This window comes from Coregonus clupeaformis, chromosome 36 (assembly GCF_020615455.1).
Source record: "Coregonus clupeaformis isolate EN_2021a chromosome 36, ASM2061545v1, whole genome shotgun sequence".
Classification (NCBI taxonomy): Eukaryota; Metazoa; Chordata; class Actinopteri; order Salmoniformes; family Salmonidae; genus Coregonus; species Coregonus clupeaformis.
Window position 1 is genome coordinate 27,028,307 of NC_059227.1, and position 26,432 is coordinate 27,054,738.

The window sequence follows — 26,432 nt, forward strand, 5'->3', positions numbered from 1 at the left end:
CAGACTCTGGGGCCTTTCAGAACAGGTGTATATATACTGAGATCATGTGAAAGATCATGTGACACTTAGATTACACACAGGTGGACTTTATTTATCTAATTATGTGACTTCTGAAGGTAATTGGTTGCACCAGATCTTATTTAGGGGCTTCATAGCAAAGGGGGTGAATACTTATGCACGCACCACTTTTCCGTTATAGAATTTTTTGAAACAAGTTTTTTTTTTTTTTTTCACTTCACCAATTTGGACTATTTTGTGTATGTCCATTACATGAAATCCAAATTAAAATTACAGGTTGTAATGCAACAAAATAGGAAAAATGTATTAGTTTAGATTAGAATGGCCCATTATCAAATAATAATAATAATAATATGAAGAAGAGACACACACAAGGGTGTAGACACATGCATACGCATAAATTGTGATATTGCTGTATGGTGGTATTAAACATTTTGTAATGTAGATAGGTAGTGGTGTAATAATGTTATATGATGTACTGTTTTATATTTTGTTTTATATGTAATGTAAGTGTTTTAATATGTTTGGACCCCAGGAAGAGTAGCTGCTGCCTTGGCTTTCCTGCTGGTTCGCTTTTCAATCATGCTGGATAGGCTACTCCCGTTTTATAGCAGAGCATGTGCTTAATATGAGCAGCTGAGAAATAAATATAGTAGCAGCTGGGCTCCTTCTCTTTTTATAGAAATGTCTGGTCTTATAAGAACACTTGTTTGGAGTTTGGAGCATAGCATAAGGTAACCAGTCCATCCAGTATGTATAATAATATCAGCCAGGTCACCCATGTTACAAGTCAGTATTCAACGTCCATCCATGTCTGAGGACGTCAGGAGATGATGAGGAAACCGGCCACTAGGGGCAACAGTGAGCGCTGTTACCTTCAAGTAGCATCTGCCTCTGATTCCAAAGGTTACAAGTTTGAATCCAGCAATAGAAAGATGTTTTGGATATTTTTGGTTTAAGCCTATCCCAAACCTTAACCCTTACCTTAACCATTCGGAGTTAATGCCTAACCTTAAAAATTCATAGTTAATGCCAAAACTTAACCTTGACACTTTTACGTTTGGAACAACTTTGAAATTTTTAGAAACATGGATGAATGTCTAATTTTGTCGTGAGACTAAGGGCTAATTGAATAATACAGTCCACCCTCAAAAGCTATTACTATAATCTGTTTCATTTTGGAGTATAGGCTAGACCAATTATGTACCAAAGACATCTTAAATCCATTTTTTTATGTTTTTCTGCTGTGACTAATATGCGGTAGGCTATGTGTTGTATAATGGCACAATCATTATTTTAATTCCACATTTTTTGTATGCATACAGTGAGGGAAAAAAGTATTTGATCCCCTGCTGATTTTGTACGTTTGCCCACTGACATAGACATGATCAGTCTATAATTTTAATGGTAGGTTTATTGAACAGTGAGAGACAGAATAACAACAACAAAAAATCCAGAAAAACGCAATTATCAATTGATTTGCATTTTAATGAGGGAAATAAGTATTTGACCCCTCTGCAAAACATGACTTAGCACTTGGTGGCAAGTGCAAAACCCTTGTTGGCAATCACAGAGGTCAGACGTTTCTTGTAGTTGGCCACCAGGTTTGCACACATCTCAGGAGGGATTTTGTCCCATTCCTCTTTGCAGATCTTCTCAAAGTCATTAAGGTTTCGAGGCTGAAGTTTGGCAACTCGAACCTTCAGCTCCCTCCACAGATTTTCTATGGGATTAAGGTCTGGAGACTGGCTAGGCCACTCCAGGACCTTAATGTGCTTCTTCTTGAGCCACTCCTTTGTTGCCTTGGCCGTGTGTTTTGGGTCATTGTCATGCTGGAATACCCAATCACGACCCATTTTCAATGCCCTGGCTGAGGGAAGGAGGTTCTCACCCAAGATTTGACGGTACATGGCCCCATCCATCGTCCCTTTGATGCGGTGAAGTTGTCCTGTCCCCTTAGCAGAAAAACACCCCCAAAGCATAATGTTTCCACATCCATGTTTGACGGTGGGGATGGTGTTCTTGGGGTCATAGGCAGCATTCCTCCTCCTCCAAACACGGCGAGTTGAGTTGATGCCAAAGAGCTCAATTTTGGACTCATCTGACCACAACACTTTCACCCAGTTCTCCTCTGAATCATTCAGATGTTCATTGCCAAACTTCAGACGGGCCTGTATATGTGAGCAGGGGGACCTTGCGGGCGCTGCAGGATTTCAGTCCTTCACGGCGTAGTGTGTTACCATTTGTTTTCTTGGTGACTATGGTCCCAGCTGCCTTGAGATCATTGACAAGATCCTCCCGTGTAGTTCTGGGCTGATTCCTCACCGTTCTCATGATCATTGCAACTCCACGAGGTGAGATCTTGCATGGAGCCCCAGGCCGAGGGAGATTGACAGTCCTTTTGTGTTTCTTCCATTTGCGAATAATCGCACCCACTGTTGTCACCTTCTCACCAAGCTGCTTGGCGATGGTCTTGTAGCCCATTCCAGCCTTGTGTAGGTCTACAATCTTGTCCCTGACATCCTTGGAGAGCTCTTTGGTCTTGGCCATGGTGGAGAGTTTGGAATCTGATTGATTGATTGCTTCTGTGGACAGGTGTCTTTTATACAGGTAACAAACTGAGATTAGGAGCACTCCCTTTAAGAGTGTGCTCCTAATCTCAGCTCGTTATCTGTATAAAAGACACCTGGGAGCCAGAAATCTTTCTGATTGCGAGGGGGTCAAATACTTATTTCCCTCATTAAAATGCAAATCAATTTGTAACATTTTTGACATGCGTTTTTCTGGATTTTTTTGTTGTTGTTATTCTGTCTCTCACTGTTCAAATAAACCTACCATTAAAATTATAGACTGATCATTTCTTTGTCAGTGGGCAAACGTACAAAATCAGCAGGGGATCAAATACTTTTTTCCCTCACTGTAAGCGTATGCATAGGCCCTAATATGCATATGGGTGTTTTGAATTAATAATCACCTTAGAAAGCGATGTCCATTTCGTTGTTAGGCTTTAAAATAACTTTCACAACGACCGTATTTCCACTCAGTTTCAACCTGTTGTTGAACTTCTTTCTTCAAATTGATCGATTACAGTGGGGTGAGTTTTAAAAGCATGATACTGTTTTAACGATGTGTTGCATTTTCGATTGCATTTGCATTGATATCAGAGTGGTTAGAGGGACAATAGAGCCCTGAGTACCAGGCCATTAGCGACCTGATAATTGTTAGCGAGTTGGGTACTACCAACGCATGTCCAGAGTGCATAAAAGGAGATTACCATGACTCAAAGGTCATGTGGAATTTTACTGTGGTCATGACTCATGACTGCTAGTGTGGCGGTAATACGCTCACCGCAACAGTCCTAGTCAGACATCCCTGGCAAATTCTTAGGGCCAAAGACAATTTCACATACTGTTAAACAGGTAACCTGGCTAACATGCAGTACTGCTGTATCCAGGTCATGTTGTGGTGTTGTGTGACCAGCAGGGTATTTGGTGTGCCCAGCTTATATCTCTCACTGAATATAACACTGTGCTTGCAGCAAAAGTGACTCATCCTCCTACAACATAAGCAGTATTATTACGATCAACTCTAAACTATGATGACATGTGCAGTCATGGCAAACCCCAAAACACTGGTGATTCGCTAGCCCCACAATTACAGTTTGCAAATCCCACCTACACCTACCATTAGTACAACAATATAAGCTTCTTAGAGATTCAGTAATAATGGAGCGTGGAAACAAGGCATAATGTGTGTGTGTGTGGGGGCAGGAAGTGAGACAAGAGCAGGAAGTGAGTAGATTCCCAGTGATATGATGATAAGCTGTGGGTAACAAAAGGATAGGGAGTCTGAGCGTCACACAGGACTGATGCAATCAGGGCATCTCCCCAGGTTCTCCCTCTCTCTCTCTGTGTGTTTGTGTGTGTGTGTGTGTGTTTGCATGTGTGTGTGGTTATGTGTGTGTGTGTGTGTAAGTGCATGTGTGCATGAGTGCAGACCTCCAGAACACAAGCAACTGTCCTGTTTTGGAAGGGTGATTTTCAAAGCCAGCCTAGAATAACAATGAGCTAAGATAAATCTCAGAGGGCGAGCCGATGCATCCTCTGGGTCACAATCAGGATGGGAAGATATTCTGCTCTGCCGCATTCAACATTAAAAATAAGGTATATCAAATGTTATGGTAACCATCGTTACTGCTTCCAAGATCCCCTGCCATGCCATGCTACACATCTAGCTGTACAGTCGTGGTCCAAAGTTTTCAGAATGACACAAATATTAATTTTCACAAAGTCTGCTGCCTAAGTTTTTATGATGGCAATTTGCATATACTCCAGAACGTTATGAAGAGTGATCAGATGAATTGCAATTAATTGCAAAATCCCTCTTTGCCATGAAAATGAACTTAATCCCAAAAAAACTTGTCCACTGCATTTCAGCCCTGCCACAAAAGGACCAGCTGACATCATGTCAGTGATTCTCTCGTTAACACAGGTGAGAGTGTTGACGAGGACATGGCTGGAGATCACTCTGTCATGCTGATTGAGTTAGAATAACAGACTGGAAGCTTTAAAAGGAGGGTGGTGCTTGAAATCATTGTTCTTCCTCTGTTATCCATGGTTACCTGCAAGGAAACACATGCCGTCATCATTGCTTTGCACAAAATGGGCTTCACAGGCAAGGACATTGCTGCTAGTAAGATTGCACCTAAATCAACCATTTATCGGATCATCAAGAACTTCAAGGAGAGAGGTTCAATTGTTGTGAAGAAGGCTTCAGGGCGCCCAAGAAAGTCCAGAAAGCGCCAGGACCGTCTCCTAAAGTTGATTCAGCTGCAGATCGGGGCACCACCAGTGCAGATCTTGCTCAGGAATGGCACCAGGCAGGTGTGAGTTCATCTGCACGCACAGTGAGGCAAAGACTTTTGGAGGATGGCCTGGTGTCAAGAAGGGCAGTGAGGAAGCCACTTCTCTCCAGGAAAAACATCAGGGACAGACTGATATTCTGAAAAAGGTACAGGGATTGGACTGCTGAGGACTGGGGTAAAGTCATTTTCCCCTTTCCGATTGTTTGGGGCATCTGGAAAAAAGCTTGTCCGGAGAAGACAAGGTGAGCGCTACCATCAGTCCGGTGTCATGCCAACAGTAAAGCATCTTGAGACCATTAATGTGTGGGGTTGCTTCTCAGCCAAGGGAGTGGGCTCACTCACAATGAATAAAGAACACAGCCATGAATAAAGAATGGTACCAACACATCCTCCGAGAGCAACTTCTCCCAACCATCCAAGAACAGTTTGGTGACGAACAATGCCTTTTCCAGCATGATGGAGCACCTTGCCATAAGGAAAAAGTGATAACTAAGTGGCTCGGGGAACAAAACATCAACATTTTGGGTCCATGGCCAGGAAACTCCCCAGACCTTAATCCCATTGAGAACTTGTGGTCAATCCTCAAGAGGCGGGTGGACAAACAAAAACCCACAAATTCTGACAAACTCCAAGCATTGATTATGCCAGAATGGGCTGCCATCAGTCAGGATTTGGCCCAGAAGTTAATTGACAGCATGCCAGGGCGGATTGCAGAGGTCTTGAAAAAGAAGGGTCAACACTGCAAATATTGACTCTTTGCATAAACGTTATGTAATTGTCAATAAAAGCCTTTGACACTTATGGAATGCTTGTAATTATACTTCAGTATACCATAGTAACATCAGACAAAAATATCTAAAAACACTGAAGCAGCAAACTTTGTGAAGACCAATACTTGTGTCATTCTCTAAACTTTTGACCACGACTGTACATTATTTTGCTGGTGTCTATTTCTTTTTCTGTCCAATCATTCTATTATTTGTATTACAATATCACTCTGTACCACTCTCCTGCTTCCTATAGCTTACCTAAAGCTTATTTATCTATGAGTGTTGCCTGTCAAGAGGGGAATGAGTGCAAACAGGCCAAAATTCCAAATTATTGGCACCTTTGATAAAGATAAAGACTGTATAAAATAAATAATACAAATACTGAGCAATATTGTATTTTTGAAACATGTATATTATTTTATACTAATACAATTGCTCAGATACAGAGATTCTGTTTAACAAGTAATACTTTTTATCAAAAAAAGATAAGAGGTCTAAATTATTGGCACCCCTCTTTTTAATACCTTTCAATTGCTCACCCTGCAAGGATAATAATAATAATAATAATAATATGCCATTTAGCAGACGCTTTTATCCAAAGCGACTTACAGTCATGCGTGCATACATTTTTGTGTATGGGTGGTCACTGAACCTTTTTCTAAAATGTTTCATGGAGACTGGGAAGGATCTTCAACCATTCCTCCATACAGAATCTTTCCAGATCCTTGATATCCTTTGTCTGCACGTATGGACTGCCCTCTTCAATTCAAACCACAGGTTTTAAATGGGGTTCAAGTCCGGAGACTGAGATGGCCATTGCAAAATGTTGATTTTGTGGTCAGTTAACCATTTATTTGTGTGTGTGTGTGCTTGCTGGAATATTGTCTTGCTGGAAGATCCACTTGCGGCCAAGTTTCAGCCTCCTGGGAGAGGCAATCAGGATTTTGGCTAAAATGTCCTTGTACTTGGGTAAAGTTCATGATATCATTGACCTTAACAAGGGCCCCAGGACCAGTGAAATCATGATAGCCCCATAACATCAAAGATCCACCACCATATTTTACAGTAGGTATGGGGTTCTGTTCTGCATCTTTCTTTCTACGCAAAACCCACCACTGGTGTGTGTGGCTCTATTTTCATGTCATCTGACCACAGCACCGGTTCTAATCCAAGTGCCAATGCCGTTTAGCAAACTCCAGGCGTTTACATTTGTTAGATGAAATGAAAATAGAGCTCTTTGGCCACACACACCAGTGGTGGGTTTTGCATCAAAGGAAAGATTAGCATTTTTTTTTGCATACAATTTAGCTCAGTATTTGTGTTATTTATTTTATACAGTATTCTTTGCTCATCTTTATCAAGGGTGCCAATAATTATGGATCTGCCTGTATGTGCTGAGTGAGACATATCAAGTGAGAACAGACAACTTCTCCTCTATGAAGACATTCAAAGAAATAAATGAGATTTGATTGTCAGACAAATTGTTTATTCATGTTTAAAACCTAGTCGTTTGACTATGACATTGGAGAGAAGTGACAGGGTTGCCATAGCCTTGTCAACAGTGCTGTGATAACATGATGCACGTTGCCTCGGTAAGATGTTGGGCAAATATTGAAATAGCAGTTGATAAACATCAGATATAACTGCATTGGTCTGTAACACTCACCAGCTAGAACACTACTTCTATATCTGAGCTGATGGACAGAACTGGGTTCCAATTACTAAACAAAGAACAGTCAAAGCATATAAGGACAGGGGCACAAGGCATTGAAGCGGCTGCAAACCAATTGACCAAACAAATGTAGCAAAGCTCTTAGTCATGCATTAACACAGGTTGTTGATGCACTGGGGTACAATAGGAACATGTCACAGCCAATCGTAACCAAGAAGGTTTTCTTACTCTGTTGCCCAGCAACATCGAATGACATGTCTAAATCATGCATGCTCCCCCAGAATGTCCCACTGCAGACAGAGGTCACAGAGACATGAAATGGATATAACAGCCAGGTCAAATAATGTCTTTGCTTTAGCAAGCTGGAGGTGCATAGAGTATAACTAGCAGAGCTACTGTAAAACAAACAGGCAGGAGGGACACAAAAATGACTAAAACATTGTTGGCGGTGTCTGACTTTGATGAAATTCAACGATGAAAGCCGGGGGTTAGTGTTGAAAACAGCTTGCAAAAGGCTTGGAGCTAGGGTTAAGGTTTTTAAATGGCGTGTCAAAAAGGCGGAAGCCGTGTTCAGGGTTTTGAAAGGGGGTCAAGATCCAGCCAAGATAAAAGGTCAGAGCTTCTACATTATTTACGGTAATCTATGAGCCACATTGGCTATCAGAGCGAAAATATCATTTTGAATCCTGCCATCCAATCTAATGTCCAAACCAAGTTTATGAGCACAGTTATTTCAAGTTCAGTAATGCAGCCAAATGTTTACCCAAAGCCGTGTCAGTAATGCTGTGCAATATATAGTACACTACCGACTGTCATCACTGTAACAAGGCTTACAAATGCAATTTCATGAGGCATATTCATTGAAAATTGTTTCCTTGTCTGTAACAATCCCAAAATATATAACTGTATATTAATATCTCACACTCCACACTTGCACTAGTTTGGTTTAAACGTACCCTGGGTATGATAATCAGTACAGTGTCCATTTTAGAACATACTCAGCCTCATACCTCAGGGGTGAGGATTGATATATGAGGCTGAGTGTGTCCTAAAATAGACACCGTAACCAGGATGTAGTGACAACGCATTTTTGAAAACCAGAAGTAGCTCTAGTCGAGACATTAATGGGCCTACCTTTGGGGGTCTACGTGGGGCCTCTGCATAGCTGATTTGAGGACGAGGGCGTCGGGTCGGATGGCCTTCTGGGGTGAGGTCTTGGGGCTGCCATCAGATTCGCCACCAGAGTCGTTGTCTTCCTCTCCCATGGCTTTGACATAGCTGCTGCTGCGCATCCGCCGACACGGGATCTCCTCGTCCTGGTCCCCATCCTCTGGGTATCCACTCCACTCATCCTGAGGCACCTGTGGCAGAGAGTAGGGTTGAATATTTTCCCAGTATTTTTTAAACAATTCTACATTAAACTAACACAAACAGTTCTGTAGGAATGAGGTTTGGGAATTAGGCCTAATACATTATCACAGCATATTGGCTATACGCTTGGCCTGCCAATATTGTTCTACTCAGACCATATTATATTTAAAAAATCGAGCTTTGAGAACAAAATAGATCAGTTGGTGTAACACTTGCGAGGAACTGCGGAGCATAAATTTAAATAATTAGTTTTTTTATTTTACTGGACTGATTGTACATGGTGGTGAGACTGACCAGAGAGAGGGGACACTGTCTTCTACCTGATGGCGAAACTCGAGTCACACCGCATCTGCCTCACACACAAATTCATGTTGTTCCTATGAACAGAAAAAGTGAAATATTCCTAAATATTAAAATAGACATGACGAGCTGCTAATAATAGCATAATAAAAACGCATGGCTATTGATACACTTGGCTACTCATTCATTGCAGCTGCAGCGCGTGTGGAAGTTGCCTACTGAGAAGCGCATTTTATGTTTTGTAATAGTGTTCAACAAAAACAGTGTTGACACTGCTGAATAAAAACTTAAACATGAACTCACTCATAAAAACAGCAGCTCTTTGCTGTATTCTTTGACAGTCTCTCTGTGGTCATGGTTTTAAAAGTTATGAAGTCTTACGTATGAAGTCTTACGTAGGCAAGTATCAAACATTTCTGTGGCCGGTGCAGTAGGAACACTCGATTTAGCCACAGATCTCCTGGTCTGCCGGGTAGGCGGAGTTGGTATTTTCAGACAAATTAAATGGTTCAAAATGGGAACACTTTGTTTCCCCAGTGTCCTTCTGAGTCAAGTGCACCTACCACCAACCTGTGCAACATGAATAATAATAAAAAACGAGAGCAGGCCTTTATCATTGGCTTTTCTATAGAAATGTTTGGTGATCGACTAGGAATGCCTTGAAGATCAACCAGTCGATCGCGATTGACCGGTGGGTGACTGCTGTACTGTATTGTATTATACTGTATTATATGACTGAAATTACGCACCTCGTTCAAACTATCAAGCTGGGAGAGAACATGCAGAGATGGTGCAGGATATGCTGCCAATAAAGTTACAATTACAGGCTAGCAATTCGTTTTGAATTTGGAAATATAATAGGGCCTATTTTACATTCTTATAATTAGTAGGCTGACACATGTAGGCTACTTTTCATAATATTTCCCCTAATGTTGTTCGAAGTGAGCATTAGCCTACTTCGTCTTTCTCTCTCTAATGTTGCTTATCTTCTTCATAGTAATGACATGCTTGAATAATTTAGGACTAGAATAAGATGCAGACGGCTTCCACTTCTCTTCACGAACACTGAATGGTTATTGGTGACAGGTATGAATAAATAACTTATTAGCCTACCGCCATCCTGCATTCTCTCTTCTCCCAGAGAGTTCTATTGGCTGCTGCTGTATTTAACATTCAGCAAACAAGAGATTGCATCCCTCTTCGAAGAGTCTGTTAGTAGGCTATAAGAAATGCAACAACAAAAAAATCCAGCAAGCTATTCTAGTCTAGCTTTTCGTGGGACTCTAAGGATATTTTTTTAAAGGCCAGCGGTGCACTGGTGGGTATTGCATAAGAGACAGAGGCTATACACTTATGCATAACCCATAATTCATTAGATATATGGCTAATACTGCATTGAATGTATTACCTGAAAAGGATTATCTATTTTTGATGCAATTTGAAGGGAATTGATGGAGAGAGAGAAAGACTGTGAGAGCGTGCTCCCGTATGCACTGATTTAAAGCAACTATATTCGAGTGATAGGTGCAAAAATAATCATATCTAATGTACAATTAAAAAACAAGGTGGCCCCGAAAGCCAGATGGATGCGCATTCGGTCCTTATATTACTGTAGCATAGGTTATGCTGGAGCAAATGTAGGCCTACCTGTCACAATAAAAAAAGTAACCATGATGAGATGATACATGCATTGTGAACTGCGCTCCTCCTGAAATGCGCTGTCTGGCCTCACCCTGAGCGTTGATGATTGATCATGCAGATAGCAGAGAGAAGGCCATAGAGAAGCCAGATTTAGACATCTCATATATACTGAACAAAAATATAAACGCAACATGTAAAGTGTTGGGTCCATGTTTCATGGGCTATATGAGCCAGACATTTGCCATATGCATAAAAAGCTTATTTCTCTCATATTTTGTGCACAAATTTGTTTACATCACTGTTAGTGAGCATTTCTCCTTTGCCAAGATAATCCATCCATCTGACAGGTTTGGCATATCAAGAAGATGATTAAACAGCATGATCATTACACAGGTGAACCACTCTAAAATTTGCAGTTTTGTCACACAACACAATGCCAAAGATGCCTCAAGTTTTGAGGGAGTGTGCAGTTGGCATGCTGACTTCAGGAATGTTCACCAGAGCTGTTGACAGAAAATGTTAATTTCTCTACCATAAGCCGCCTCCAACGTCTTTTTAGAGAATTTGGCAGTACGTCCAACCGGCCTCACAAACGCAGACCACGTGTAACCACGCCAGCCCAGGACCTCCACATCCGGCTTCTTCACCTGCGGGATCGTCTGAGACCAGCCACCCGGATAGCTGATGAAACTGAGGAGTAATTCTGTCTGTAATAAAGCCCTTTTGTGGGGAAAAACTCATTCTGGTTGGCTGATTTATTTCAAATGACTGATTTCCTTATATGAACTGTAACTCAGTAAAATCATTGAAATTGTTGCATGTTGCGTTTATATTTTTGTTCAGTATAATTTAACAGTTCCATTTCACGTCATGCTGTTCATATTAATAATGTATTATAATTGACTGTTTTCTCACAATTATTTATCCCAGGAAAAGGGAGTGGGTTTGGGCGGGAAATCTCAGTATATCTCGGTAACCCATTGTCCGGTATTCAACCCTAGCAGAGAGCCCACCTCTGTCAGTCACATAGATCCAACTTGTCTGCACAGGTGATCATTCACATGTAGGATGTACTGTACTGTATGTCTTTGTATCACATACACACACACACACACACACACACACACACACACACACACACACACACACACACACACACACACACACACACACACACACACACACACACACACACACACACACAAACAAACACTTACACACACAACTTATCAGCCTTGTATGCCTGCTCTCTAAGCAGTTCCTTTATTTGCAGGTACAATGGGGGGCCAATTAGCCAAAGGATTGTGAGAGCTGATTCAGGCCAGGAAGAGTTTTCCTCAAACACACACAGGGACTCACTGAAGCAGAATGATCCCCATCCCCAGCCTCTGTTCTCCCCCCCCACTCCTCAAAGGTCTAGCTACTCTAAATATCCAGTCTCACTCCTCATAACATTCTCTCCTACTCCAAAGCCCTTTTTGTAATATTAATATTTCTCTAACATTAAATGTTTTGTTATTTAGCCAAAGCTCTTTTACCCAGAACAATGGACAGTAGGTGTGTATAATCAGCTGAACAACAGCATTACACATTTTCCAGAAACAACTCAAGAGAAACGATCCTCAATGGTGGCAAGATAATATTCTCTGTATGATAAGCGAAAAGTATCTCCAAAAACGTTATATGATACAAATATCCAGAGTACTTAGTACTAAAATACACAAGAAATGTAGCAAAATATACTTTTTGTAGAGATGGTGTACCGCAGGGTACACAAATTCCCTTTCCACTTGTACAGAAGGGTTATGAATATGACCCCCCATTGAGGCCCACTTGTGTACAGCATGGCTCTGATGTCTGAGCACTGAGTGGAGTCAAACTTCCTAGGGAATGGATCTGTGGGCTGCAGAGTTCCAGCCCATCCCAGATTCCCAAGCCATCCAAACAGGGAATGACACTGCAAGCGCCTGTCGGAGTGACGAGTCCCGGTGAGATGGGCTCAGTGTGAGGAGAGGAGGGGTGTGAAAGGAGTGGGAAATAAAGCCACTACAATCTGTCACCAAATGGCTTGTTTCATCTATAGGGAGGCTCTGTGGCCTAGCTCTATTGTGCCCTGTTACAATTGTCATGACTCTCCCTGGGTGAGGATCAAAGGCCTCACATCAGCTTGGCAAATGGCTGACAACAACCAGACCCTCTTATCCACAGTGGGGCTGTGCCGGTCTTGACACGTTAATACTGCAATAAATTAGAGAGGAGGAGAATCTATCTCTGGCATTCTAGTATGGTGAAAGGAATGCCATTGTTTTAGAGACTTTTTGCCGCCCAAAAACTTCAACATCCAACAATGAACATTGGGACAATATATTTCAATATCCAAATGTTGGGAATGATGAGAAATGGAATATGGAAAATTAATGTATATTTTGTGATATCATTAAAAATGGTCTAAATGCGTTATAACGAAAACATTGTGACTTGAAGAGCTTTTACACTGTGTATATCAGGTTTACATCCGTTACGTTGTGTAGAAAATATCAAGGAGGAAGATAATGTTTTCGTGACGATAGGAATGTGATTTTAGCCTTCTAACGAAATGATAGTGATGATAAAACTTTTGCCTCGTAACTAGCCACGCCCGAGGGAGCTCAGAGAGCGTCTCAGTATGACGGAAACGCGCCTCTTTGCATAAAATATTGAGATAAGAACTATCAGATCAGACTAGACGGACCTCAAGCTGCAGCTTTTGTCCATCTTGGTCCCGACCCTGAAAATCAACACGAGGTGAAGACGACAAAGTTGCCTCCACTAACAATCAATGTTGACTGTGTCCAAAAAATGTATATAGAATGTATAAGCTGGAAGTAGAGGCCGAAGCGTTGTTGTTGACTAGTTTACTCCAATTAGGAAAGGAGTGGTAGGGTTGGAAAGTAATAAAGGGAAATATATTTTTAAAAGGATATGTATATATATATGTATGTATATGTATTTATATGTATGTATGTGTATATGTACAGTTGAAGTCGGAAGTTTACATACACTTGGAGTCAATAAAACTTGTTTTTCAACCACTCCACAAATTTCTTGTTAACGAACTATAGTTTTGGCAAGTTGGTTAGGACATCTACATTGTGCATGACACAAGTCATTTTTCCAACAATTGTTTACAGACAGATTATTTCACTTATAATTCACTGTATCACAATTCCAGTGGGTCAGAAGTTTACATACACTAAGTTGACTGTGCCTTTAAACAGGTTGGAAAATTTCAGAAAATTATGTCATGGCTTTAGAAACTTTTGATAGGTTAATTGACATCATTTGAGTCAATTGGAGGTGTACCTGTGGATGTATTTCAAGGCCTACCTTCAAACTCAGTGCCTCTTTGCTTGACATCATGGGAAAATCTAAAGAAATCAGCCAAGACCTCAGAAAATACATTGTAGACCTCCACAAGTCTGGTTCATCCTTGGGAGCAATTTCCAAATGCCTGAAAGTACCACATTCATCTGTACAAACAATAGTACGCAAGTATAAACACCATGGGACCACGCAGCCGTCATACCGCTCAGGAAGGAGACGCGTTCTGTCTCCTAGAGATGAACGTACTTTGGTGCGAAAAGTGCAAATCAATCCCAGAACAACAGCAAAGGACCTTGTGAAGATGCTGGAGGAAACAAAAACAAAAGTATCTATATCCACAGTAAAACGAGTCCTATATCGACATAACCTGAAAGGCCGCTCAGCAAGGAAGGAGCCACTACTCCAAAACCGCCATAAAAATGCCAGACTACGGTTTGCAACTGCACATGGGGACAAAGATCGTACTTTTTGGAGAAATGTCCTCTGGTCTGATGAAACAAAAATAGAACTGTTTGGCCATAATGACCATCGTTATGTTTGGAGGAAAAAGGGGGAAGCCTTGCAAGCCGAAGAACACCATCTCAACCATGAAGCACGGGGGTGGCAGCATCATGCTGTGGGGGTGCTTGCTGCAGGAGGGACTGATGCACTTCACAAAATAGATGGCATCATGAGGAAGGAAAAGTATGTGGATATATTGAAGCAACATCTCAAGACATCAGTCAGGAAGTTAAAGCTTGACCCACTGGGAATGTGATGAAAGAAAGAAAAGCTGAAATAAATCATTCTCTCTACTATTATTCTGACATTTCACATTCTTAAAATAAAGTGGTGATTCTAACTTACCTAAGACATGGAATTTTTTACTAGGATTAAATGTAAGGAATTGTGACAAACTGATTTTAAATGTATTTGGCTAAGGTGTATGTAAACTTCCAACTTCAACTGTATGTACAGTGGTGTGAAAAGGTGTTTGCCCCCTTCCTGATTTCTTATTTGTTTGCATATTTGTCACACTTAAATGTTTCCGATCATCAAATAAATTTAAATATTAGTCAAAGATAACACAAGTAAACACAAAATGCAGTTTTGAAATGAAGGTTGTTATTATTAAGGGAAAACAAAATCCAAACCCACATGGCCCTGTGTGAAAAAGTGATTGCCCCCTACAACCTAATAACTGGTTGGGCCACCCTTAGCAGCAACAACGCAATCAAGCATTTGCGATAATTTGCAATGAGTCTTTTACAGCGCTGTGGAGGAATTTTGGCCCACTCATCTTTGCAGAATTGTTGTAATTCAGCCACATTGAAGGGTTTTCGAGCATGAACGTCCTATTTAAGGTCATGCCACAGCATCTCAATAGGATTCAGGTCAGGACTTTGACTAGGCCACTCCAAAGTCTTCATTTTGTTTTTCTTCCGCCATTCAGAGGTGGACTTGCTGATGTGTTTTGGATCATTGTCCTGCTGCAGAACCCAAGTTCGCTTCAGCTTGAGGTCACGAACAGATGGCCGGACATTCTCCTTCAGGATTTTTTGGTAGACAGACAATTCATGGTTGCTTTTGTCCAGCAAGTCTTCCAGGTCCTGAAGCAGCAAAACAGGCCCAGACCATCACACTACCACCACTATATTTTACTGTTGGTATGATGTTCTTTTTCTGAAATGCGGTGTTACTTTTACGCCAGATGTAATGGGACACACACCTTCCAAAAAGTTCAATTTTTGTCTCATCAGTCCACAGAGTATTTTCCCAAAGGTCTTGGGGATCATCAAGATGTTTTCTGGCAAAAATGAGACGAGCTTTAATGTTATTTTTGCTCAGCAGTGGTTTTTGTCTTGGAACTCTGCCATGCAGGCCATTTTTGCCCAGTCTCTTTCTTATGGTGGAGTCATGAACACTGACCTTAACTGAGGCAAGTGAGGCCTGCAGCTCTTTGGATGTTGTTGTGGGGTCTTTTGTGACCTCTTGGATGAGTCGTCGCTGCGCTCTTGGGGTAATTTTGGTCGGCCGGCCACTCCTGGGAAGGTTCACCACTGTTCCATGTTTTCGCCATTTGTGGATAATGGCTCTCACTGTGGTTCACTGGAGTCCCAAAGCTTTAGAAATGGCTTTATAACCTTTTCTAGACTGATGGATCTCAATTACTTTCTTTCTCATTTGTTCCTGAATTTCTTTGGATCTCGGCATGATGTCTAGCTTTTGAGGATATTTTGGGCTACTTCACTTTGTCAGGCAGGTCCTATTTAAGTGATTCCTTGATTGAGAACAGGTGTGGCAGTAATCAGTCCTGGGTGTGGCTAGAGGAATTGAACTCAGGTGTGATAAACCACAGTTGAGTTGTGTTATAACAGGGGGCAAACACTTTTTCACACAGGGCCATATAGGTTTGGATTTTGTTTTCCCAACCTTAATTTCAAAACTGCATTTTCTGTTTACTTGTGTTATCTTTGACTAATATTTAAATTTGTTTGATGATCTGAAACATTTAAGTGTGACAAACATGCAAACAAATAACAAATAAGGAAGGGGGCAAACACTTTTTCACACCACTGTATATGTAAATTATGTATATATATACAGTGGGGAGAACAAGTATTTGATACACTGCCGATTTTGCAGGATTTCCTACTTACAAAGCATGTAGAGGTCCAGAAAATCACATTGTATGATTTTTAAGTAATTAATTTGCATTTTATTGCATGACATAAGCATTTGATACATCAGAAAAGCAGAAATTAATATTTGGTACAGAAACCTTTGTTTGCAATTACAGAGATCATACGTTTCCTGTAGGTCTTGACCAGGTTTGCACACACTGCAGCAGGGATTTTGGCCTACTCCTCCATACAGACCTTCTCCAGATCCTTCAGGTTTCGGGGCTGTCGCTGGGCAATACGGACTTTCAGCTCCCTCCAAAGATTTTCTATTGTGTTCAGGTCTGGAGACTGGCTAGGCCACTCCAGGACCTTGAGATGCTTCTTACGGAGCCACTCCTTAGTTGCCCTGGCTGTGTGTTTTGGGTCGTTGTCATGCTGGAAGACCCAGCCACGACCCATCTTCAATGCTCTTACTGAGGGAAGGAGGTTGTTGGCCAAGATCTCGCGATACATGGCCTCATCCATCCTCCCCTCAAAACGGTGCAGTCGTCCTGTCCCCTTTGCAGAAAAGCATCCCCAAAGAATGATGTCTCCACCTCCATGCTTCACGGTTGGGATTGTGTTCTTGGGGTTGTACTCATCCTTCTTCTTCCTCCAAACACGGCGAGTGGAGTTTAGACCAAAAAGCTTTATTTTTGTCTCATCAGACCACATGACCTTCTCCCATTCCTCCTCTGGATCATCCAGATGGTCATTGGCAAACTTCAGACGGGCCTGGACATGCGCTGGATTGAGCAGGGGGACCTTGCGTGCGCTGCAGGATTTTAATCCATGACGGCATGGTGTGTTACTAATGGTTTTCTTTGAGACTGTGGTCCCAGCTCTCTTCAGGTCATTGACCAGGTCCTGCCGTGTAGGTCTGGGCTGATCCCTCACCTTCCTCATGATCATTGATGCCCCACGAGATGAGATCTTGCATGGAGCCCCAGACCGAGGGTGATTGACTGTCATCTTGAACTTCTTCCATTTTCTAATAGTTGCGCCAACAGTTGTTGCCTTCTCACCAAGCTGCTTGCCTATTGTCCTGTAGCCCATCCCAGCCTTGTGCAGGTCTACAATTTTATCCCTGATGTCCTTACACAGCTCTCTGGTCTTGGCCATTGTGGAGAGGTTGGAGTCTGTTTGATTGAGTGTGTGGGCAGGTGTCTTTTATACAGGTAACGAGTTCAAACAGGTGCAGTTAATACAGGTAATGAGTGGAGAACAGGAGGGCTTCTTAAAGAAAAACTAACAGGTCTGTGAGAGCCGGACTTCTTACTGGTTGGTAGGTGATCAAATACTTATGTCATGCAATAAAATGCAAATTAATTACTTAAAAATCATACAATGTGATTTTCTTGATTTTTGTTTTAGATTCGGTCCCTCACAGTTGAAGTGTACCTATGATAAAAATGACAGACCTCTATATGCTTTGTAAGTAGGAAAACCTGCAAAATCTGCAGTGTATCAAATACTTGTTCCCGGCATTGTGTGAGAAATCACATTGGTCCTGTGTCACAAGAATGTATGAATTGATTGAATGCAGGTCTGTCTCTCCCCCAACATTTTGTTGTGACGTGACTTTCATTATTGTGATGAATATTATTTATTGAATAATTACCTACTATGTTTAATTGTTACTAGATTAAATTAATAATGTAACAATTAACTCAATAGGAATTTGGGGCACCACAGGAAAAGTTGTTTAGCGAGTTACCGTTTCCCGAATTAACTCTAAAGATATCTAGATATCTCTTATCATTTAACAGTCATTTATTAATCATTGACGTCATATCAGTCTCATTCTGAAGGTCGTAGACTCTTTAAGTCTGCACGAACCCGGGTCTTACTGATCATTCCGTACCACACAAATTTATTTAATTATTTATTTACTAACTAATTAAAAATGATAACACAAGATACAAACACGTACACGATATACAGTGGGGAAAAAAGTATTTAGTCAGCCACCAATTGTGCAAGTTCTCCCACTTAAAAAAGATGAGAGAGGCCTGTAATTTTCATCATAGGTACACGTCAACTATGACAGACAAAATGAGAAAAAAATTCCAGAAAATCACATTGTAGGATTTTTATGAATTTATTTGCAAATTATGGTGGAAAATAAGTATTTGGTCAATAACAAAAGTTTCTCAATACTTTGTTATATACCCTTTGTTGGCAATGACACAGGTCAAACGTTTTCTGTAAGTCTTCACAAGGTTTTCACACACTGTTGCTGGTATTTTGGCCCATTCCTCCATGCAGATCTCCTCTAGAGCAGTGATGTTTTGGGGCTGTCGCTGGCAACACAGACTTTCAACTCCCTCCAAAGATTTTCTATGGGGTTGAGATCTGAGACTGGCTAGGCCACTCCAGGACCTTGAAATGCTTCTTACGAAGCCACTCCTTCCTTGCCCGGGCGGTGTGTTTGGGATCATTGTCATGCTGAAAGACCCAGCTACGTTTCATCTTCAATGCCCTTGCTGATGGAAGGAGATTTTCACTCAAAATCTCACGATACATGGCCCCATTCATTCTTTCCTTTACACGGATCAGTCGTCCTGGTCCCTTTGCAGAAAAACAGCCCCAAAGCATGATGTTTCCACCCCCATGCTTCACAGTAGGTATGGTGTTCTTTGGATGCAACTCAGCATTCTTTGTCCTCCAAACACGACGAGTTGAGTTTTTACCAAAAAGTTCTATTTTGGTTTCATCTGACCACATTCTCCCCAATCCTCTTCTGGATCATCCAAATGCACTCTAGCAAACTTCAGACGGGCCTGGACATGTACTGGCTTAAGCAGGGGGACACGTCTGGCACTGCAGGATTTGAGTCCCTGGCGGCGTAGTGTGTTACTGATGGTAGGCTTTGTTACTTTGGTCCCAGCTCTCTGCAGGTCATTCACTAGGGTCCCCCCGTGTGGTTCTGGGATTTTTGCTCACCGTTCTTGTGATCATTTTGACCCCACGGGGTGAGATCTTGCGTGGAGCCCCAGATCGAGGGAGATTATCAGTGGTCTTGTATGTCTTTCATTTCCTAATATTTGCTCCCACAGTTGATTTCTTCAAACCAAGCTGCTTACCTATTGCAGATTCAGTCTTCCCAGCCTGGTGCAGGTCTACAATTTTGTTTCTGGAGTCCTTTGACAGCTCTTTGGTCTTGGCCATAGTGGAGTTTGGAGTGTGACTGTTTGAGGTTGTGGACAGGTGTATTTTATACTGATAACAAGTTCAAACAGGTGCCATTAATACAGGTAACGAGTGGAGGACAGAGGAGCCTCTTAAAGAAGAAGTTACAGGTCTGTGAGAGCCAGAAATCTTGCTTGTTTGTAGGTGACCAAATACTTATTTTCCACCATAATTTGCAAATAAATTCATAAAAAATCCTACAATGTGATTTTCTGGATTTTTTTTCTCAATTTGTCTGTCATAGTTGACATGTACCTATGATGAAAATTACAGGCCTCTCTCATCTTTTTAAGTGGGAGAACTTGCACAATTGGTGGCTGACTAAATACTTTTTTTCCCCACTGTATATCGTGTACGTGTTTGTATCTTGTGTTATCATTTTTAATTAGTTAGTAAATAAATAATTAAATAAATTTGTGTGGTACGGAATGATCAGTAAGACCCGGGTTCGTGCAGACTTAAAGAGTCTACGACCTTCAGAATGAGACTGATATGACGTCAATGATTAATAAATGACTGTTAAATGATAAGAGATATCTAGATATCTTTAGAGTTAATTCGGGAAACGGTAACTCGCTAAACAACTTTTCCTGTGGTGCCCCAAATTCCTATTGAGTTAATTGTTACATTATTAATTTAATCTAGTAACAATTAAACATAGTAGGTAATTATTCAATAAATAATATTCATCACAATAATGAAAGTCACGTCACAACAAAATGTTGGGGGAGAGACAGACCTGCATTCAATCAATTCATACATTCTTGTGACACAGGACCAATGTGATTTCTCACACAATGCCGGTTTAAGCACAGTGTAGGTTTGATTGAACCCTACCTACAGTGGCTGCTATTCATTCCATGAGGCTGTGCTCGTTACTTTTACGTTGACACAATGTAGTTAATGACAAATTATTAATTGAAGCAGCAGACAAGTTAAGTGGCAAATAATCTTGGTACTATTATTAAGTATCGATGGCAGTAATTGTTCAGGACAATGTGATTGAAAATACCATTTTTTTACATACAGTTCAGAAGGCATATGGCTTTAGTAGTATCCGCAGTGTATATCAAGAAAAAAGGAAAATGCACTGGTTATAGGAACTATCGCTATGCAATGTCTAAGATAATGAGGACTTGTCCAGCGATTGTCTTTCCCATGGGCCACAACAGCAGTTAACAAGCCTAGACAAACAGTGGATCTCAATAAATTAATTTATATTGTTATAAATATGAAACTTGTACTGTAAATCCAGAAGTCTCAGGGTCTGCTCTAGGGAGAAAAGTGTAACACAGCATAGTGAGTCAGGGGGGTAATAAAGTAATGGATAATACCATCTCTTCCTCCTGAATCCTACAGTATGTCCTTTTACTCCTCCAGATTCATTTGAAGGGGAATGTAGGCAAGTGTGTAGGTTGCAGCCATAGCAACTGGAGATGAACAAGCGACATTAACACATCATGCATATGCAATGGCGTAGCCTCGACTGTAAAGGAAAAAAGGTGTCTGCTTCGACGAACAGCAGCACAATTAATAGCGATTAAGGGATTGAGGTTAATTACATAGTGGTGTATGGTGTAAACGAATGCTGTGCCGTAAACATACACCGAAACAAAGCGGCTTGTGTTTTACTGTACGAATGGCTCTAATTGGTGAAATCAAAGAAGGTTAAAAGCCCAGTAACAGTCACAATTATTTTTTTCCTGTGTTTTATATCACATTGTACAACAGCTGATGAAACTAACACTGTAAAAGTGTGTCAGTTAAACTTATGTATCCCTTTATGGGTAGTCGGATGCATAAGACACATTTTTACTGGCAGTCATTAGCGGTTGTTAAAATGCATGTTCCTTTTTCTTTCTTCCTTTTTATCGGAATATAACAGGATATAATAAGGACTACATGAAATGTGTTTCTCTGCCGATATGTAATGGACATAAAGAACTGGTCTTGCGATATTTATAGAAGGCATTTTTCTCTTCATGTTTTCTCATTTTTTCGAACAATTGGATCCAATGAACTGAGCAGGCTGGGCTGACATGCTTATAGCCTTTGCTAGGACCTTCTTAACATCAGCAGAAATCTATAATATTGTGCTGTTATTATTTCTATTAATATTATCTATTATTATTGTTATTATTTTATTTTTCTGACTGTTTTCCATGTTCATTGGTTAGTTCTCTCTTTAAAAACACCCTCATAGACATGCAATAGACCAATGGGGTTTTGAATGTGTGAGTGAAGGATGGCGGTATTGCATTATGTTATCATGGGACTGCTCATATTTCCCTCTAGCCTACGCCAATTGGTGGCCAAAGGTTTGCCTTAGGATTCAACAGTGCGTCATGGGTCAGGGAGATGGTCTGATGGTCTTAGTGACAACAGACCTCCCAGATATCCCCTTATTGTATGGGACACTTTCAAATGTACTTTTAGAGGCCATTCAATACAATACTCATCATTAAAACAAAAGCAGTTGAGGTCAAAAGAGATTAGACTAATAAAGGAATTAGCGGTAATAACAGCCCAGGTGGCAAAAAAAAACTGTACTATAGAGGCACATTATTATTATACATTATTATTATTATACTATTATTGCCACCTGCGCTGTTATTTCCTCTATTTCCTTTATTAGTCTAATCTCTTTTGACCTAAACTGTTTTTGTTTTAATGATGAGTATTGTATTGAATAAGTAAGAGGAAAAATAAAACAAATTGGAGGAACTTATTCAAGACAGATTAAGTGTAATTTATTACAGAAATAAAGCGAATTGAATTGAAAAAAATAAATAAAAATCACACTAAAATTCTTGAATCTTCAACATAGAAATGCTACCAAAAATAATTTACGGAAACTTGTTACAAATGACAGAGTCATCCATGATTTCACCAAATTATATAATGAAAGAGGAAGCTAAATATTTTAAGCATATGTTTTCTTTTCAGTCTCCTCCATCTCCACTGACTGATGTTAACTGTAAGGAATTATTTCCTAATAATAATAATGTAAAGTTAACAAATGTACAGAAAGACCTGTGTGAAGGCCAACTTGCAGAGGAGGAACTTCTTGAGGCAATTAAATCCTTTCAGTCTGGAAAAACACCAGGGCTTGATGGCATACCAGTAGAGGTATATACAGTTGAAGTCAGAAGTTTACATACACCTTAGCACACGCACATTTAAACTCAGTTTTTCACAATTCCTGACATTTAATCCTAGTAAAAATTCCCTGTCTTAGGTCAGTTAGGATCACCACTTTATTTTAAGAATGTGAAATGTCAGAATAATAGTAGAGAGAATGATTTATTTCAGCTTTTATTTATTTTATCACATTCCCAGTGGGTCAGAAGTTTGCATACACTCAATTCACTCTATTTGGTAGCATTGCACAGAAATTGTATAACTTGGGTCAAACGTTTCAGGTAGCCTTCCACAAGCTTCCCACAATATGTTGGGTGAATTTTGGCCCATTCCTCCTGACAGAGCTGGTGTAACTGAGTCAGGTTTGTAGGCCTCCTTGCTCACAAACATTTAGTTCTGCCCACAAGTTTTCTATAGGATTGAGGTCAGGGCTTTGTGATGGCCACTCCAATACCTTGACTTTGTTGTCCTTAAGCCATTTTGCCACAACTTTGGAAGTATGCTTGGGGTCATTGTCCATTTGAAAGACCCATTTGCGACCAAGCTTTAACTTCCTGACTGATGTCTTGAGATGTTGCTTCAATATATCCACATAATTTTCCTTCCTCATGATGCCATCTATTTTGTGAAGTGCACCAGTCCCTCCTGCAGCAAAGTACCCCCACAGCATGATGCTGCCACCCCCGTGCTTCACGGTTGGGATGGTGTTCTTCGGCTTTGCAAGCCCCCCCCTTTTCCTCCAAACATAACAATGGTCATTTTGGTCAAACAGTTCTATTTTTGTTTCATCAGACCAGAAGACAGTTCTCCAAAAAGTACGATCTTTGTCCCCATGTGCAGTTGCAAACCGTAGTCTGGCTTTCTTATGGCGGTTTTAGAGCAGTGGCATCTTCCTTGCTGAGCGGCCTTTCAGGTTATGTCGATATAGGACTAGTTTTACTGTGGATATAGATACTTTTGTACCTGTTTCCTCCAGCATCTTCACAAGGTAATTTGCTGTTGTTCTGGGATTGATTTGCACTTTTCGCACCAAAGTACGTTCATCTCTAGGAGACAGAACGCGTCTCCTTCCTGAGCGGTATGACGGCTGCGTGGTCCCATGGTGTTTATACTTGCGTACTATTGTTTGTACAGATAAATTTGGTACTTTCAGGCATTTGGAAATTGCTCCCAATGTTGAACCAGACTTGTGGAGGTCTACAATTTTTTTTCGGAGGTCTTGGTTGATTTCTTTTGATTTTCCCATGATGTCAAGCAAAGAGGCACTGAGTTTGAAGGTAGGCCTTGAAATACATCCACAGGTACACCGCCAATTGACTCAAATGATGTAAATTTGCCTATCAGAAGCTTCTAAAGCCATGACATCATTTTCTGGAATTTTCCAAGCTGTTTAAAGGCACTGTCAACTTAGTGTATGTAAACTTCTGACCCAATGGAATTGTGATACAGTGAATTATAAGTGAAATAATCTGTCTGTAAACAATTGTTGGAAAAATTACTTGTGTCATGCACAAAGTAGATGTCCTAAACAACTTGCCAAAACTATAGTTTGTCAACAAGAAATTTGTGGAGTGGTTGAAAAACAAGTTTTAATGACTCCAACCTAAGTGCATGTAAACTTCCAACTTCAACTGTAATACCTTTTTTACGTACTCAAATATCCATTATTAGCATGTTTTAACTACTCCTATAAAATGGTAAACGTTCAGGTACTCAACAAGAAGGTCTGATTTCATTACTGAAACAGGACCCAGTTGGTAAGTATAAATATCTAGTCCATTTAAACTGGAGGCCTCTTACCCTTCAATGTTGTGATGCAAAAATCCTGCTGAAATGCAGAGCACATAGAACAAAAAGGTTTTCCCAGATATTGTTCATCCTGATCAGACAGGGTTTTTACATGGACGATATATTGGAGATAATATACAACAATTACTTGAAACAATTGAACATTATGAAACATCAAAGATATCAGACATGGTCTTTATAGCAGATTTTGAAAAGGCTTTCGATAAAGTACGACTAAAATGTATATATAAATGCCTGGACTACTTTCATTTCGGTGAATCTCTTATACAATGGGTTACCAGGACGTGTACTCCGAGCATGCGCTGACCAACTGGCAAGTGTCTTCACTGATATTTTCAACATGTCCCTGACTGAGTCTGTAATACCAACATGTTTCAAGCAGATCACCATAGTCCCTGTGCCCAAGAACACTAAGATAACCTGCCTAAATGACTACCGACCCGTAACACTCACGTCTGTAGCCATGAAGTGCTTTGAAAGGCTGGTCATGGCTCACATCAACACCATTATCCCAGAAACCCTAGACCCACTCCAATTTGCATACCGCCCCAACAGATCCACAGATGATCCAATCTCTATTGCACTCCACACTGCCCTTTCCCATCTGCACAAGAGAATACTATTCATTGACTCAGCTCATTGTTCAACACCATAGTGCCCTCAAAGTTCATCACTAAGCTAAGGACCTTGGGACTAAACACCTCCCTCTGCAACTGGATCCTGGAATTCCTGACGGGCCGCCCTCAGGTGGTAAGGGTAGGTAACAACACATCTGCCACGCTGATCCTCATCACGGGGGCCCCTCAGGGGTGCGTGCTCAGTCCCCTCCTGTACTCCCTGTTCCCCCATGACTGCATGGCCAGGCACGACTCCAACACCATCATTAAGTTTGCCGACGACACAACGGTGGTAGGCCTGATCACCGACAACAATGAGACAGCCTATAGGGAGGAGGTCAGAGACCTGGCTGTGTGGTGGCAGGATAACAACCTCTCCCTCAACGTGATTAAGACAAAGGAGATGATTGTGGACTACAGGAAATAAAAGAGGACTGAGCACGCCCCCATTCTCATCGATGGGGCTGTAGTGGAACAGGTTGAGAGCTTCAAGTTCCTTGGTGTTCACATCACCAACAAACTATCATGGTCCAAACACACCAAGACAGTCGTGAAGAGGGCACGATAAAGCCTATTCCCCCTCAGGAGAATGAAAAGATTTGGCATGGGTACTCAGATCCTCAAAAGGTTCTACAGCTGCACCATCGAGAGCATCCTGACTGGTTGCATCACCGCCTGGTATGGCAACTGCTCGGCCTCCGACCGCAAGGCACTACAGAGGGTAGTGCGTACGGCCCAGTACATAACTGGGGCCAAGCTTCCTGCCATCCAGGACCTCTATACCAGGCAGTGTCAGAGGAAGGCCCTAAAAATTGTCAAAGACTCCAGCCACCCTATTCATAGACTGTTCTCTCTGCTACCGCACGGCAAGCGGTACCGGAGCGCCAAGTCTAGGTCCAAAATACTTCTTAACAGCTTCTACCCCCGAGCCATAAGACTCCTGAACAGCTAATCATGGCTACCCGGACTATTTGCATTGTCAATTTGAGGTCTACCTATGGATGTATTTCAAGGCCTACCTTCAAACTCAGT

The 26,432-nt window shown here is 41.1% G+C and overlaps 1 protein-coding gene across 1 annotated transcript in view; it reads right to left on the reverse strand.

Moving 5' to 3' along the window:
- LOC121552120 (disks large-associated protein 2-like) overlaps positions 1–26,432 on the reverse strand; it is a 98,489-nt gene that overhangs the window by 41,954 nt on the left and 30,103 nt on the right. Inside the window, exon 2 of the mRNA XM_041864857.1 lies at positions 8,459–8,685. Coding sequence (XP_041720791.1) covers positions 8,459–8,685 — 227 coding nt within the window. The remainder of the gene's footprint in view (positions 1–8,458; positions 8,686–26,432) is intronic.